Source organism: Zeus faber (assembly GCF_960531495.2).
Source record: "Zeus faber genome assembly, chromosome: 1".
Taxonomy (NCBI): Eukaryota; Metazoa; Chordata; class Actinopteri; order Zeiformes; family Zeidae; genus Zeus; species Zeus faber.
The window spans coordinates 55,148,381-55,162,980 of record NC_137193.1 but is presented as its reverse complement, the minus strand read 5'-3'; the positions used below and the strand labels follow the sequence as shown (position 1 = coordinate 55,162,980).

The following is a 14,600-nucleotide window of genomic DNA, read 5'->3' as shown; positions in this document are numbered from 1 at the left end:
GCGAGACTTCGCTTCGCAAATCCGAAGTCTCGCGCTCCTGCTTCTTCTTCTTCTCCTCCTTCATTTCTTCTTCTTCTTCTTCTTCTTCTTCTTCTTCTTCTCCTCCTTCATTTCTTCTTCTTCTTCTTCTTCTTCTTCTCCTCCTTCTTCTCCTCACCGCGACCTGTGCCGTCAGAGCGCCAGCGCAGCCCCCCTCCTCCTCCCCCTCCTCCTCCTCCTCCTCCTCCCCACCTCCCTGCGGTGAGACCCGGGAAGGAAAGGACCATGGAGGGACAGAGCTAACCCCGGCGGCTGGCTCATTGGAGGGGGCACACCTCGGACCCTTTCACCCTGTTCGTCGCAAACGAGTCCCGCTTGACCCGCTTGATCTGGTACCGGATCGGAACAAAAACGACGGTTACGGTTCAGGGGATTTGAAGACCTTTAAAAAAAAAAAAAACCAACTTAAAAAAAAAAACAACCCCAAAAAAACCCCGCGGTTTATCACCACAGCCTGGGTAAAGTTAGCCAGTTTGGCTAGCCGTGGAGCTAGCAGGAAGAGGACAAAACCTCGGCGAGTTCGAGGCGGAAAAGTGGTTCCAGCGGTAGGTAGATAGTAATGTTGCCTTCCGGGATTAACTTCAGATACGGATGAGAAACGACCCCGGCGTCTGGGAACAAGGAGCGAAAGTGCGAGCCGGACGACAGCCGCTATGCTGGGGCTGATTCAGCGCTCCGGCAGCCCGTCGGGGTCCTGGGGTCGGCCCCACTCGGTGCTGTGGAGACTCGGGGGCTTCTTTTTCCTGCTGCTTCTCGAAGGGGCCTTCTGCCTGGCCAGCCCGAGCAGCTCCCCGGGCGTCAACAGCAACCCCAATGTCAACATATACATGAGCCTGGAGGAGGTCAAAAAGTTTTTAGGTAAGCTTGAGCACGGCCTCCCTCCGCCGTAGCTTATTGTTTGTTGATTTATCACTTTAATGGCCGTCGTGGTTGTCATCTGTCCCCGTTGTTTTTCTCCGCTACCCTTGTGTTGAGCTGGCTTAGCGCAAGTCCATTTGGGTTGGTACAACATGGTGATAAACCAAGAATGTGAGTGGATTCCAACTCCCCGCCGCTCCAATCACCCATAATCGACAGGGCAATGTTTGTGCGTCTGTTTTACTCAATGACTGCCTCCCCTATTTTTGAATGGGTATAAGTACATTGTATAAGATATATTGTGTTTTTAACGGTCAAAGTTGTAATCTGTAAGATCGTTTTATTGAAAAATGTCATATTTGATACAGCCATTCAATGTATATGCCTTTCGTGTATGTGCTCCTCCATATGCTGTTTCCGTTGTTGGTGGCGGGGTCCGCCTTTTCCGGCGAGAATGCACTGATAGCAATATGATCATCGCACAAGCAGTGAAAGGCAGAAATGCATTTGATGAAACCAGAATAGCTAGTTCTTCGCTTTTTTTTGCTGATATGGATGAAATTTCATAAAAATAACATTTCAAATGGAATTCTGGTCCTTGTATAAACCACCCAACCCAGACGATCCGATGGATTTGCACTTTAAAGTACCGCTTCCTGGATGCTTTTCAATTTACTGGCCACGGATAATTGCATGTAATTGCTAAAATAAAGAAACCCATTGTGTAAATGTTGGGACAAAAAGGCGCCCTGAAAGCAGGTGGGGTCCAAGCAAGGTTAAATCCAATCACTTAAGCTGCAAGGCAAATGCCAATATATACACAGCATCAGTCTGAATGATACATTTTGTCAATGACCATGATGATGAGCTAAAATATCAGCCTTTTAATTTTTCAGCTAATTTTTTTTCAGCTATTTTACGAATCACTTAAAAGGACTTGTGTTGTTGCCCCTGTGACAGTGTTTCCTGCAAACATTTACAATATAGGGGTGTCACATCCATTCTATTAATGCCAATGCCAGAATTAAACTTAATAAAAGCCCCTCTAAGTAGTAGCTTTCAAGAGGCAAGAGACACTAATAAATACATACATACATATATATTTTTTATTATATAATAGCAGCTGCTTATCTCCCGTTATGTTTAAAACCAATGTGGAATTGGCTAACTGCTCTGCAGAGGGCTGCTTATGAAATTATGTTTTACAGCTTCAAGAATTTCCCTGTCAGGTGATACTTTTAAAATTGTGCTTGAAGATGTAAACGAACACCAATTTGATTTGTGGGAAAGCTATTTTTCTAATGCCAACCTGAGACCAGATAACCTAAGGAGCTTTTGCAAGCCATAACAGGCTCATAATGCTTAATGCATTTGTTAAATTGCAAGATCATCACTGCTTTTCAGCTCAGATTAATTTATAACATCCGTGCAATAATGTTCTTTAAGGTCAAAATAATTAAAGCATTTTGTGAGTTTATTGAGCTTATGATAGGAGTATTGCAAACTTTATTGACAATTGTTGTTTTTCTGAGCTTTTTTGTTCAAACAAGATTATCATTCATCCCATTGATTCAGAGAGAAAAGCCTTTCTACCAACCGCCCGTAAGTTGTTAATATAGAGTTTGTTCAAATCATGTGGGTGGTGCTGTTTGAAACCAGTCATTAAAAGTGTGAGTGCCACTGCACAGCCTAATGAAGGGGTATAAGTACTGCACTACAATGTCTTGAAGCTTAAGCCTGAGTAAGCCCAGCATGTTAACAACATGGTTAAAATGCTGCTTAAAATTAAATCACGAGTGCATTACCATTTTTCCTTGGTAATAAATTCACAAATACAAGAAGCATTTGAGTTTTTTGGTAATCCAGCGTGATCATGTTCCTTATAAATATTAATACCTAGTTTAAAGTGGTAATCTGTCTGATTGTTTATTGAAAAAAAAAAAAAGCCATATTTGATACTTTGTTTTCTGGCACTTTTTAAGGAACAGCAATTCAACGTATATGCATTATGCAGGTTCTCCTCTATTCTGTTTCCATTGTTGATGGCAAGGTCTGTCATTCCTGCCAAGAATGCTAGACCAGGCACATACAAAACCTGAAAGGTGGCCGTTGTGAAACTTTGAGAAACTAGTGAAGCTAGTTGTGATCAGTAAAATGTTGATATGGGTGAACATTCACAAAAAGGAGCCGCAACAAATGGATGACAAAATATCCCAACCTCCATCAAGTTTGCGATAAAACAAACAAACAAAAAAAACAAAATAGATCAGAAGAAAGCATATTTTCCGTAAAATAATCCAACAGAGCAAAGACACGGGGAGAAACCCTGATGTGATGAAAGCAGAAGAAATTGAAATTCTCGAACCTGTGGTGGATTTCACCCAATGCAGACAATTTATAGATTGCCACTTTAACAGAGATTTGAATTCTATAATTGTTAAAAAAAAAAAAAAGACTACTTGCAAGAATTTGTAAACCCCAGAACAGATAACTGGGTGTACTTTTGTTCCAGTTTTACCCTATTTTCCTCAAAGGGTCTAAGAAAGGGGATCTTGTGGAGAAACTTTTCCAATCTCACACTGCGACTATCACTGGATGCTGGTCAGAGATAGTGTTGAGTAATGAGAAGAGGTCTGGATAAGGTCAGCCATCCCTTGATGCTGAGAAAGATAGACTTTATTCTTTCCCCATCCTGCTTAGAGTTTCTCTCTTTCTTACCCCTTTCTTAATTCCTCTCCCTCACTCCTCTCTATGGTGTCCATAGCTCTGTAATTCCTTTCACAGATCATAATCTGCCACTGGTTGGCCAGCTGAAGCAGCTACAGAGGAATGCTTGTCCAGCTAGTTTATCTTTGTTACCTCTATTATGTTCTGGAGGCAAGCTGGGAAAGATGTGGTCTGTGGGCCAGATGCTGCAAACCAGCTTGTTGTGACTGGCCCACTGTCCCCAAGCTCTTTTGATGATTAAATTTGCACAGAATTTTATTATTTTAACTTTTCAAACTATTTCGAGGAGGAAGAGGATTATTTCTTAATCATTCACAAATCAGCACGTGTTGTGTTTGGCAAGCGCTCCCTCTTCATTATTGCTTTGTTGCTGATAATCAACCTTGTTTATCTCTGAGTACATTCATAGCATACTTTGTTATAAACAAAGCATTGATCATTATGATCATCAAGACATTTGTAAGCACTCTGAATCACATTTTCCTGCGCGGGTATCAGTCACCCTCCAACATGCTGCTCTGAGTGCTGGATTAGATACTTTCCCCAGTGCGTAGTGCTCCAAGTTGGCACAGTGCCCTGCTACTGGTGCTAGTACACACACTTTGACAACTGCTACCTCCTGTTGACATGAACAAGAATTTAAGCATATAAGTTTGTTTTTAAAAGCTTAGTGTGTGGAATTCAAACCGGTTGTATTCCTCTTGACTTTCTTTGGATGTAGGGCGTAGTTGGCACTTTTTAACACAACAGATAATGCTATCATATGTTATGATATTCCATTTTTTTTCCTGTTCGAGACTAGAGAATGGCTGTGCCCGATTTGTTCAAGCTTTACTCGACATTCAGTTTGATAACTTTAACAAACGTGACTCCCAAAGGATGTTAAGGAAAATGTACAGGAAGAGTCCAGGTTATTATTTATATATTTGTCTTTGGGCCAGGTACAGGCAGAATCCCTGATTGTTTTTGCACATGTGATAAATGGCTTGTGGGTTGGCTGTCTCATAAATCCTTTGCAGTGACAAGCTGCTTTCTTCACCTCCCAGATCCCCCACCGCCTGCACCCCCCCAGCTAATGTGCTGTGTCCCAAGACCTGCATCCTAGGTGCCAAGTCGAGAATTGTATTCAAGCAACTCAAATGTAATTCGTACGACTTAACTTAATATCCACTCCAAATTTCCATCTACTGCAGGCAGACAATATGTTGAGAAAAAGAAAACAAAGACAGCAGAAGATAGTCGCTGTCACCACAGCCAAAACAGTGAAACTGTAGAAAACTGGCAACTGAAAATTATGAAAGAGTTGACCAAGCGAACCCCCATAAAAATTTTAGGCAATTTCAAAATTTCTATCTTCAGGTTATTTGCAATTACAATTTGCCAGTATTTTGTACCTCATTACCTGATGTTAACTGTCATTTTATGATCTGAATGAATTGCATTGATAAATCAACCAAAATCGAACATATAAAAAATTGACATATTAATCAATCTTATGAAGGTAATATTTTGTTAATTATAAAGTATAATTAATAAATATAGTTCAATGTAATGAACTACACTTAACCTCAGCTACGATGATTTATATTGATACTGTGTAAATATGTCCATCATTATAGTAATAGTTTTTATAATTGGTCCAGCATTAGAGAAGAAGTGAACCCAAAGCTTGTGTTCCAGTTTTTGGAAGGCTTTTCCTCTGACATTCAGATCATCCACATGATCATTTAGTGGTAAAAATATTGGGAAGTTTTCTACACACTTTATGTGCTGTTTCTGTTTCTGGTAATAATGGACTGTTTGAGTATAGTTTTCCATGGGAGACCCATCGGTGGAACAGCTAAGGGAATTTTCTCAGTAGCAGGAGAGTAATGAGAGAGCGCCTGTTTTCCAGTTTTACACAGCACTCAACTCTGCCACTGCTCTCCGTGGTCGCACTAATGCTGGGATTTTCTTCTCAAGCGAGAGTTCCTTAAAATAAATTACTTTTGCTTAAATTTAATATTCAGCATTCAATATGTGTTCAGTAAGCTCAGAGTACACATATTTGCTATTACTGACAAATCTTGCTGTATAAGCATGGGTTGAGGTGTTTGATTTAAAATGTGAGAGAAGCTACTATAAATATATTATTATATGATACGATAAATTTATATTGTGAGCTAAATACCTGGTGTTTTCATAAAAATACAGTGAGACTTGTTGCATTCCTATGAGGCTAGCCTCTTATAGCAGTCCATCTCATCCTTCCTAATTGCTGAAAAGCAGTCAGAGGTTTGCAGAATAGTGCCTGAGAACAAGGAGGGAGTGAGTGATTGGCAGCTGTATTAATTACCTTCATGCCACTCAGCAAGGATCCTGCAGCAGAATGGAGAGGGCTCTCACATGTCTTTGTTCAATAGTCACTGCATTGGCGGGAGATTCTGTCCAACAAGAACCTGTTTATACTTTGCTGCCCAACCATTTCAATCAGCTTTCACTTTCAGTTTATGTGTACAGTGGCCCAAGTCCTGAGTAGATCCTTTTCAGTTGTTCTTGCTCTGTTGAAATTCAAAGAGCAAAGCTGGAAATTGTAAAAGAAACATCAGCCTTGCTGTGCCGTGGCACAATGTAGGCTGTCACAATGTCTAATTTTAGCTTCTTCTTTTTTTTAGACACACCCCGCATCCGAAATGGTGTACTACATGTTCATATTATCATCTAGGATACTTGAGTATGTGGAGGAAAAATAACAATGAACTTTCAGTCATACTACATTGCCATATAGCCTCACCACTTCATTTCAGCACATAATGGGTTGATGACGACACTGCTTAGGAACTTTTACCAGTGTCTTGCCCTCACAATGCATTGTGGGATACACTTGCCAGCGTAGTGTTTTTGTAGCCTTTGCAGACTATGGCGTTTCTCCAGATGTAGTATGTCATCCTGGTACTTTTCACATACTCTTTGATGTATACTACAGATGCATACAAAGTGCATGCATACAAAATACAATTTGTATGAAGGCATGCATGCATGCAAACTAAAATATACACAATACTATTAGTACACTTGTGTATCTTTTGTTTTTTTTACTCCTCAATACAACAAAGTCCTATTTGTAGATACTTTTTATAACACTGTAGATGGCTGTTCATCTAAAAATCAGCATGATAAATGACAAAGTTAGTTCGCTTTTCAAAAAAAAATTGTTTTACCAACCTTTGAACCCATCCATCCTTTACTAAGCAATGAAAACCATGACCATACTTGCCCTGATATTTTCATAAAATGCCCTTGTGAAAACAGCCTACATTTAATAAGGAAGGTAGTGTGCGGGGCCAGCTTAATTACCCCTTAATCACCTCAACATGAAATCATACCGACACAAACAGCTAATCGTGTATCTGTTTGTACAGTAAATCATTCTCCATTTGTTGAGTAAACTAAGGTGTGTGAATAAATAACGATCAATGAGACACCTCTTATAGGACAGCAGCAGACAGCCTTGCGTAGATTATTTGCCTTCCTTACATCCTTCTTTGCCTTTGGGGCACCACAGAATAAAAGAGGGAAGCTGAGAGCTTGGCCTCTTTGAAGTAAGTAAAAGAAAACTTCAGAGATGGTGTCTTGATGTGTGCTTTCTACTCTTGGCTGTGAAATTCATTAGAGCTTTACTGTTTTTGCACTGAAGCCGGTTGTAAAGTAGGGATTTAGCCTTTGCCGAGAATGTAGATGTTTTTGTGAAACTTTACAAATAGATTGTTATGGCATGACTGTCCCTCGCTTTACTGACGTCCAGTAGGTTACCTCCCTGGGCCCACACTGATAGCCATCCTCCCAGCACTGCCGCTGTACCTGGGAGAAAGGCCACATCTGAAAGTGTTTTTCTGCGGTGACACGTGTGTTCTAGCTAGTCTCTATAGCCAGAACTAATCACTGGTCTTCTTTAAACTCACTTGTTGCATGGCTACCTGAAAAGATGTGTGCGTGTTTGTGAGTGCAGAATTCACAGGGAATGCATAATTGTATGCTAAGCAGCATTATTCCTTTTCTCTCTTGGTTACGTTTTTATACTCCAACAGGCATTTTCGGACCGAATAGTTCTGGAGATTCCCTGAGGGCAACCAGGAATTGAGGAGGTCCCCCGAGATCTAAATACCTTCAAGTCCTTTTTTTTTCTGGTCGCATTCGCACTGGCAAAAGGAACACTGAAGGGACTTAAGCCAATGGGGTTTGAGCTTCACTTCTGGGTTCCATTGAATTTACTCCGTAAACTTTCACATATTTCACCTTATCAGTCCACCGTAATCTCTTTGTGAACAAATTTGAGGCGAGAAATAAGAAATCCAGTTGCTGAATCTTCACTCATATTAGATCTACAAGACCTGATTTAAAAGTTTACTCTGACTTTCGTAAGGCATGGACTCCTACCGGGACACTGCACGCAGAGTTTATGTTTCATTCAATTAACGTCGTAAAAATGATTAAATACATCTACAATAAAAATACTATTTATTGTTTTTTTATTGGTTATTTAATTTTTACCGCTGATTGTATGTGGGCTGGTCCGCACCCAGAGCGATGCGACCTGACCGGGCGGACTGTCCTCGGTCTAAGGGGCCATGGATTTACGTCTGGACCAAACACCATGCACTTACATCACTGAAGGCCGCTCATGTGCCAGTTAGTTCCTGCCCTGGAGTCGGAGCTAAAAATGTCTCTCAAAACGGCGTTCTAGGAACTACAATTGTTCCTAGTTCCTGCAGTGCAGACACAAAAAATGGGCGGTTCCTCCAAAGGTTCTTAGAACTATGAAAAAGTTCCTGTGGTGCGAAAACGCCTAATAACTATTTAGAGGTAGCCTCGATCTTTCCACTGAACAAAGATAAATGAGAATTCTAACTGATCCATTCAAATGCTCTCCCCTGGGTTAGAAGACAATGGAGCAAGAAAGGTTTTGGGAATATAACCTTTAATTTAAAACATAGGATTGGATTTTGTTCATTAAATGCCTTGCTTTCATTATAATTTAAAAAATCTGTTTTAGAGGATGTTACATTGTCCAGTCACATAAAATCATTATAAATAATGTATTTTTTTTGCAGTGGAATAAATATTTACAAAAATTTTATACAATTTCATAGTTAAAATAAATTCTTGGGAGCCGTAAGAGCAGTCTCTTTTCAGTGAGCGAGATTTTCAATACTGCAAGTGTGTCTCTTCTCCGCCCACTGCATCTGTCCACTCTGTATTTTCTTCTGTAATCTAACCGTTTTCCTTATTCTACTCCTCATTTCACAGAATCATGTTTATCTTATCTTTGATATCACAATCCAAATCATATCCATAACAATAACTACTCTTATGGAGCGCGTACCAGTGCCTATCGACACTTCTCACAAGCTGTCTCTGTTCTGTCCTCTCAAGTAGACATATTATAAAATATATCGCATTTTATTGATTGACAGCATATTTTTTTCTTTAAATTATAAGAAACCACATGCTGCGATGTGCTGCTCCCACGGCTCGGGCTTCGCCCACCCACTCGTGCACGCAGAAAATGCTCAGCTCCAGTACTTAGCTCCAGTAGAGCTTAGCTCCTGTGAAATTATGGAAATACACCTTCCAGCATCTCAAAAGCTGAGTTTTTTTTAAGAGATTCATCTCGCATCGTTATGACAAGTTATAATTACAACATTTAAAAAATAATGCTTTTAAATGCAGCCACAATACAGTACGCTGTTTATTTTCACATAAAGTTACAGTGATCAAAATTATTTTTCACTTGCCCGATCCGAAAACTGCATGAGGCATTCCACTTGCCTGAGTCTACTTGCCCCGTGCAGGCGTTCAAGCATTAATGTCGAGCTCTGCCCCGTACTAAATTTGGTCATGAAAAATTGGAATATTAAAAATATAGCATTATACAAATGATAGAGGAATATCTGCAGCTCTAAACAACAATAATATTAAGAATAAAGAGCTCTAGTATCAGAATGAGTATTGGTATCGGCACTTATGTATCGGAATCAGAACGGAACTGAAAAACAGTGGATCGGTGAATCTTTACCAAAAAAAAAACCTCTCTCAAAACAGTGCTCCAAGAACTACGATAATTCCTATTTCCGGCAGTGTGGACATGGTGTGGTTTGAGCAGCCACACCTGTCCTGGGTCTAGGTAATTGGGCCCAGGATCGGTGTGGGTGTATACCTGTTGTTCATTAGACTAATCAACGAGCAACAGGTAAAACAGACATCCCTACACACACACACACACACACAGGAAAGGAGCCCGTGTGACATGTATTACATCTGCTCTGGGCTTGTTCCACCTAGCACACTCACTACAATAAAACTGGTGTGTTTTCTACCCAAGTCGTCTGTGTCTCTGGGCCCGAGGGCCCTGAAAATGCCACTCGGATGGCGTGGCATAAATAAAGGGAATCATAAACATATTATGTGTGAATCGTCCACATCCGAACACACCTCTCTGTGCGCCCCGATGGCAGAGAGCCTGCTGAGTCCTCCAAATGAAACAACTAAAAACAGTGTGGGGACGGGGCATGGAGGAATGGGCACGACTAGTTGACTCCCCAAGATTATTTTCTGTGCATAATGCATGGAGAGGGGGTGATCGGGGAGAGTGTCCAGAGAAAGTGTCCCCATTATGCACGGTTTGGTTCCATACCGTTCCATACACACTTGTTTCGTTCCATAATCAGACGTAAAATAAAATAAAAACACACTGTTTTGGTGCGCCGATCGCAGGCACCCCATCACTGGCGCTAGCATCGTCGGTACTGTCGGAGAGGAAAACTGGTGCGCAAATTGAGTCCCGATCACTCCCCCTCCGTGCCCCCTCTCGGGATGGTGCCCAAGGCGTCAGCCTACCCCGCCCCCTCCCGCCCAATAGTCAAATATTCATATTGAACAGCCGAATCCGATTCGACTGACAAAATTAGTCGGGTACAGCCCTACTTTACTGCCACAAAATTGTTACAGGGTATTTTCAGCAAATCAGATTTTTGTACCATTTTAAACCATGTTCTATTTGGAGTCAAAGTATCTTTCTGTCCTGCATGTCAATATGCACCGTCACATGCTTTGCCAAACTTGATTTAATTTCACTGGGCCAATAGAGAGCTTGGAAGGGTCATAAAAACAATTCTATATTTACTCTTTATTTTACATGTTTAATGCCATAGATGTGGCAAATATTAGGCTTTAGTTATTTTCAAAACGTGTATTCTAAGTTTACAGTCATTTGACTTGTATGGCCGTTTTAGATCAAGACAAAAGGCAGGTTGCTTCAGCTTTCCTCTCTTCCAGCGTCCCTGTGAAAACAGGGACTACGAGACCCTCAGTCTACGAGACCCTCAGTGCGGTAGTCTACTGGTGCCCAGTGGACTTGTTTGGGGTTTTCACCGGATAGATTTTCGAGCGGGCCCTCATTTTCCCCTCTCAGGTTAGATGACCAGTATCTTCTTTGTGAGAGGCCGGTGATTGGTGGGGGGGTTTATCTCGGGGGTGCTCAGGGATGGAGGCTATATGGGGTCAGCGCAGACTTTGTCCAACAGCAGGGCCTTTGTTATACCTGTGCCGGGCCCTGCCACCTGGCCACGGCCTTCTTTTGTTCTGCTTCTCCAAAGCCTGCAATGTGATCCACAGGCAAGAGAATACTGCATGTTTACCTTACTTTATAGGTTGTGCTCCTGGGTAGATTTATTATCCCACATATCATTCTCATAACGGTTTCTGTTGGTTATATAATGTCACAACTTGATTGTAGATGTCATAAACTATAGTAGTGCTATACCGCTAATCCAAGAACAAGCATTGGATTCACATGGCTTTACACAGCCCTGTAATATTTTCTGATAAATGGACAAATACTCTTGGTGTACAATTTAAGTTGTCTGTAAAATGTCTCCACTCTGTAAGATGGTCTCAACCACAAGCAAATTGCAGGATGGAGCAAAATTATCAAAATAAAATATTGCAATCTGACTTTATTATTTTTTATTTTTTTCAATGATTGAATGAGCAAATGTCGGAATGGAACACTAGAAACAGATGAAATAAAATGTTGAATGGGTTCTGATGATGTGTTGGAAGCAGGAAAAATGGGCTAGCGTAAGGATCTGAGCGGCTTTGACAATGGACAGATTGTGATGGCTAGAGGACTGGGTCAGAGCATCTCCAAAACAGCAGGTCTTGCGGGGTGTTCTCGGTATGCAGTGATTAGTACCTACCAAAAGTGGTCCAAGGAAGGACAACCGGCGACAGGGTCATTGGCGGCCGTGAGCTCATTGATGCACGTGGGGAGTGAAGTCTAGCCCGTTTGGTCCGATCCCATAGAAGAGCTACTGTACCACAAATGGCTGAAAAAGTTCATGCTGGTATGATAGAAAGGTGTCAGAACACACAGTACATCATGGCTTGCTGCAAATGGGGCCTGGTAGCCACAGACTGGTCAGAGTAGCCATGATGACCCCTATCCACCAGGGGTCATTACCACGGAGTGTACTGGGGGCTGGTCTGCACCCAGAGCGATGCGACTCAACCGGGCGTACTGTCCTCAGTGTGAGGGACCATGCACTTATGTCTGGACCAGTCACCATGCTCTTTCATCATTGAATGTTACTCTTGTACCGGTTAGTCCCTACCCTGGAGTAGGAGCTTAAATAAGTCCTCCAAGAACTGCATTCCAAGAACTACAAACGTTCCTAGTTCCTGCAGTGTGGACACAAAAATAGGGAGTGTTCCTCCAAAAGTTCTTAGAACTATGAAAAAGTTCCTGCGGTGCGAAAACACCTCACACCTCGTCAGGTTAGAGCTGTTTTGGTCCCATGAGGGGGGCCTACACAATATTAGAAGTTATTAGTGGTGGTTTTAATGTTGTGGCTGATCAGTGTATTTTTAGTAACAATTGAAGCCTGCACATGTTAATTTATAAATCAATGATAATGATGTGCTACCTAATAAGGTCTTGAACGTGTTTCTGTGCTGGACCAGAGTTGCACTGTATATTCCATACAGGTAGGTTTCATAAGCTAGAGAGGTGTAGCCACGGGCACTTAATGTGTCATAATGTTATTGCGCTGAAATTAGTTTGTTAACTTTAATCTGGTGGTCAAAGCAAAGTCATAGGTTTATTGAAATACAAAAGGGCCCCCCTACCCCCCTGTTGTTCCTCCCCTGTACACATTCTAGTATTGATGTGGCTGGTAGCTACTTAGCAAATGCGTTTTCGAAGATATGTGGTAGACCACAGGGCTTTTGTAACCAGCTAATTGACATTGTGACTCATGCAAACCAGCATGACGATGTGGTCAGGCTCCAAAATGATCTTCTGTGATCAAATGATCTTTTTTTTTATTTATTTTTTTTTTCCTTTTTGAGAACATAGAGGCCAAATAAATGGTGAGGGATCAATGCATGGCTCAACATCCTTCAATATGCCTAAAGGAATAAGTTTGTTTTTTCGGGAACTTTTTTTTTATTCTTTCTTATCCGGATTCAGACGAGAAGGTCAATACCAATTCCATCCCTTTGTTTCTAGGACTGAGATAGTGACAGGCTGCATGCTATAGCTCTGTTAGCTCAATGCAAGGCTGCAGGGGTAAACGGTGAGCTTAGCTCCTGTGAAATTATGGAAATACACCTTCCAGCATCTCAAAAGCTGAGTTTTTTTTAAGAGATTCATCTCGCATCGTTATGACAAGTTATAATTACAACATTTAAAAAATAATGCTTTTAAATGCAGCCACATTTGGAACCATTTTGACGTACCGTTTATTAATCTGCTTGCTTTGGAAATACCGGTTCAGGTGAGTTGGCGGTTGCCAAGTAGGGACTGCAATGCTTCGCATGACAGCATTATTGTCGACAAAACACAACTGACTGAACTCACTGAGTTAAACAGCCGGTGCACAGCTGATAATCATTGTACCTAGCAGATAAGATGGACCAAAGAAATGGATTATCCCTTTAACTTACTGACACAGGTGATCAGCTGTTACAGCTTGTCTCTGAAAAGGAGTGTGTAATGCGATGCAACACAAAGTAGTAGTGCATCCCTACAGTTTAAAGTTATCTCTCAGTTTATCCGGTCTGATCGAGGAGCTGTAGCAGGTGACTGGACTGTGCTAAGCCCCTCCTCGTTTTCTACCACACGCCTCGCCGCATAGTTTTAATTAGTATCAAAGCCGTGTCCACATGTAGACACAGGGGAGTCACACAGAGTTAAGCATGAGGAAGGCAATTATTGTAGCACTAATCTCAGGCAGTGTGTAAGTGAGTGTGACTGCCGGCCTGTGAACTGTGTGCCTGGTGTTTTGCACATGGAGGAATGCACCTTCTGTTGCTGTTCAGACAGTGTTACTGTAGGGCCACAACCGCTTGGCCAATTCAGTAGTGTCCTATGGGTTGAGAGCAGTTAATCCCAGACTACAGGGCCGGACCCCATTTTTTTTAACCAACATTAAAAAATGTTGGTTAAAAAATCCATATGTTAATTAAATTGTAACAAACCCCATGACAATATGTCATAATGTATTCCCTAAAAGAAACAATGTTTAGTAAGGTTCTAGCAAATACATACTTTTGGGGAAGAAATCACGCCTTTTCATCATAGATGGAATCAGGTTTGATTGAGTAAAAATGTTGGGAATCCCTGTCTTGAGGAATACGGTTCCATAGAGCTCTTACCTCCCTAAAGTGTCAAACATCTTAAGGCGTCAAACCAGCTTGACCCAAGTTTCTGTCTGGCTCTTTGGAATTAGTTGGACACTGGTCTCTCACACCCTCCACCCATTCCCCAAGTATTCTCCAGTGGGAACAGTCTGAATGTCTCTAATTGAGCCAATGTGAGAAAGGGCTTTGAGCCCACAGTTGTAAGGCGGTGCTCCAGGGCATGGGGGGAGCCAGGGCACATTCTTCCTGTCTCTTTTAACTTGATCCTCTGAGGCTGATAGATGGGCTCCAGACAG

At 41.6% G+C, this 14,600-nt stretch overlaps 1 protein-coding gene across 3 annotated transcripts in view; it reads left to right on the top strand.

Moving 5' to 3' along the window:
* Positions 1 to 250: 250 nt before the first annotated feature.
* Positions 251 to 14,600, top strand: part of ryk (receptor like tyrosine kinase) — a 37,975-nt gene continuing 23,625 nt past the window's right edge. For all 3 annotated transcript variants that reach the window (XM_080005043.1, XM_080005044.1, XM_080005042.1), the window contains exon 1: positions 251 to 897. In XM_080005043.1, coding sequence (XP_079861169.1) covers positions 693 to 897 — 205 coding nt within the window. In that variant the 5' untranslated portion in view covers positions 251 to 692. The remainder of the gene's footprint in view (positions 898 to 14,600) is intronic.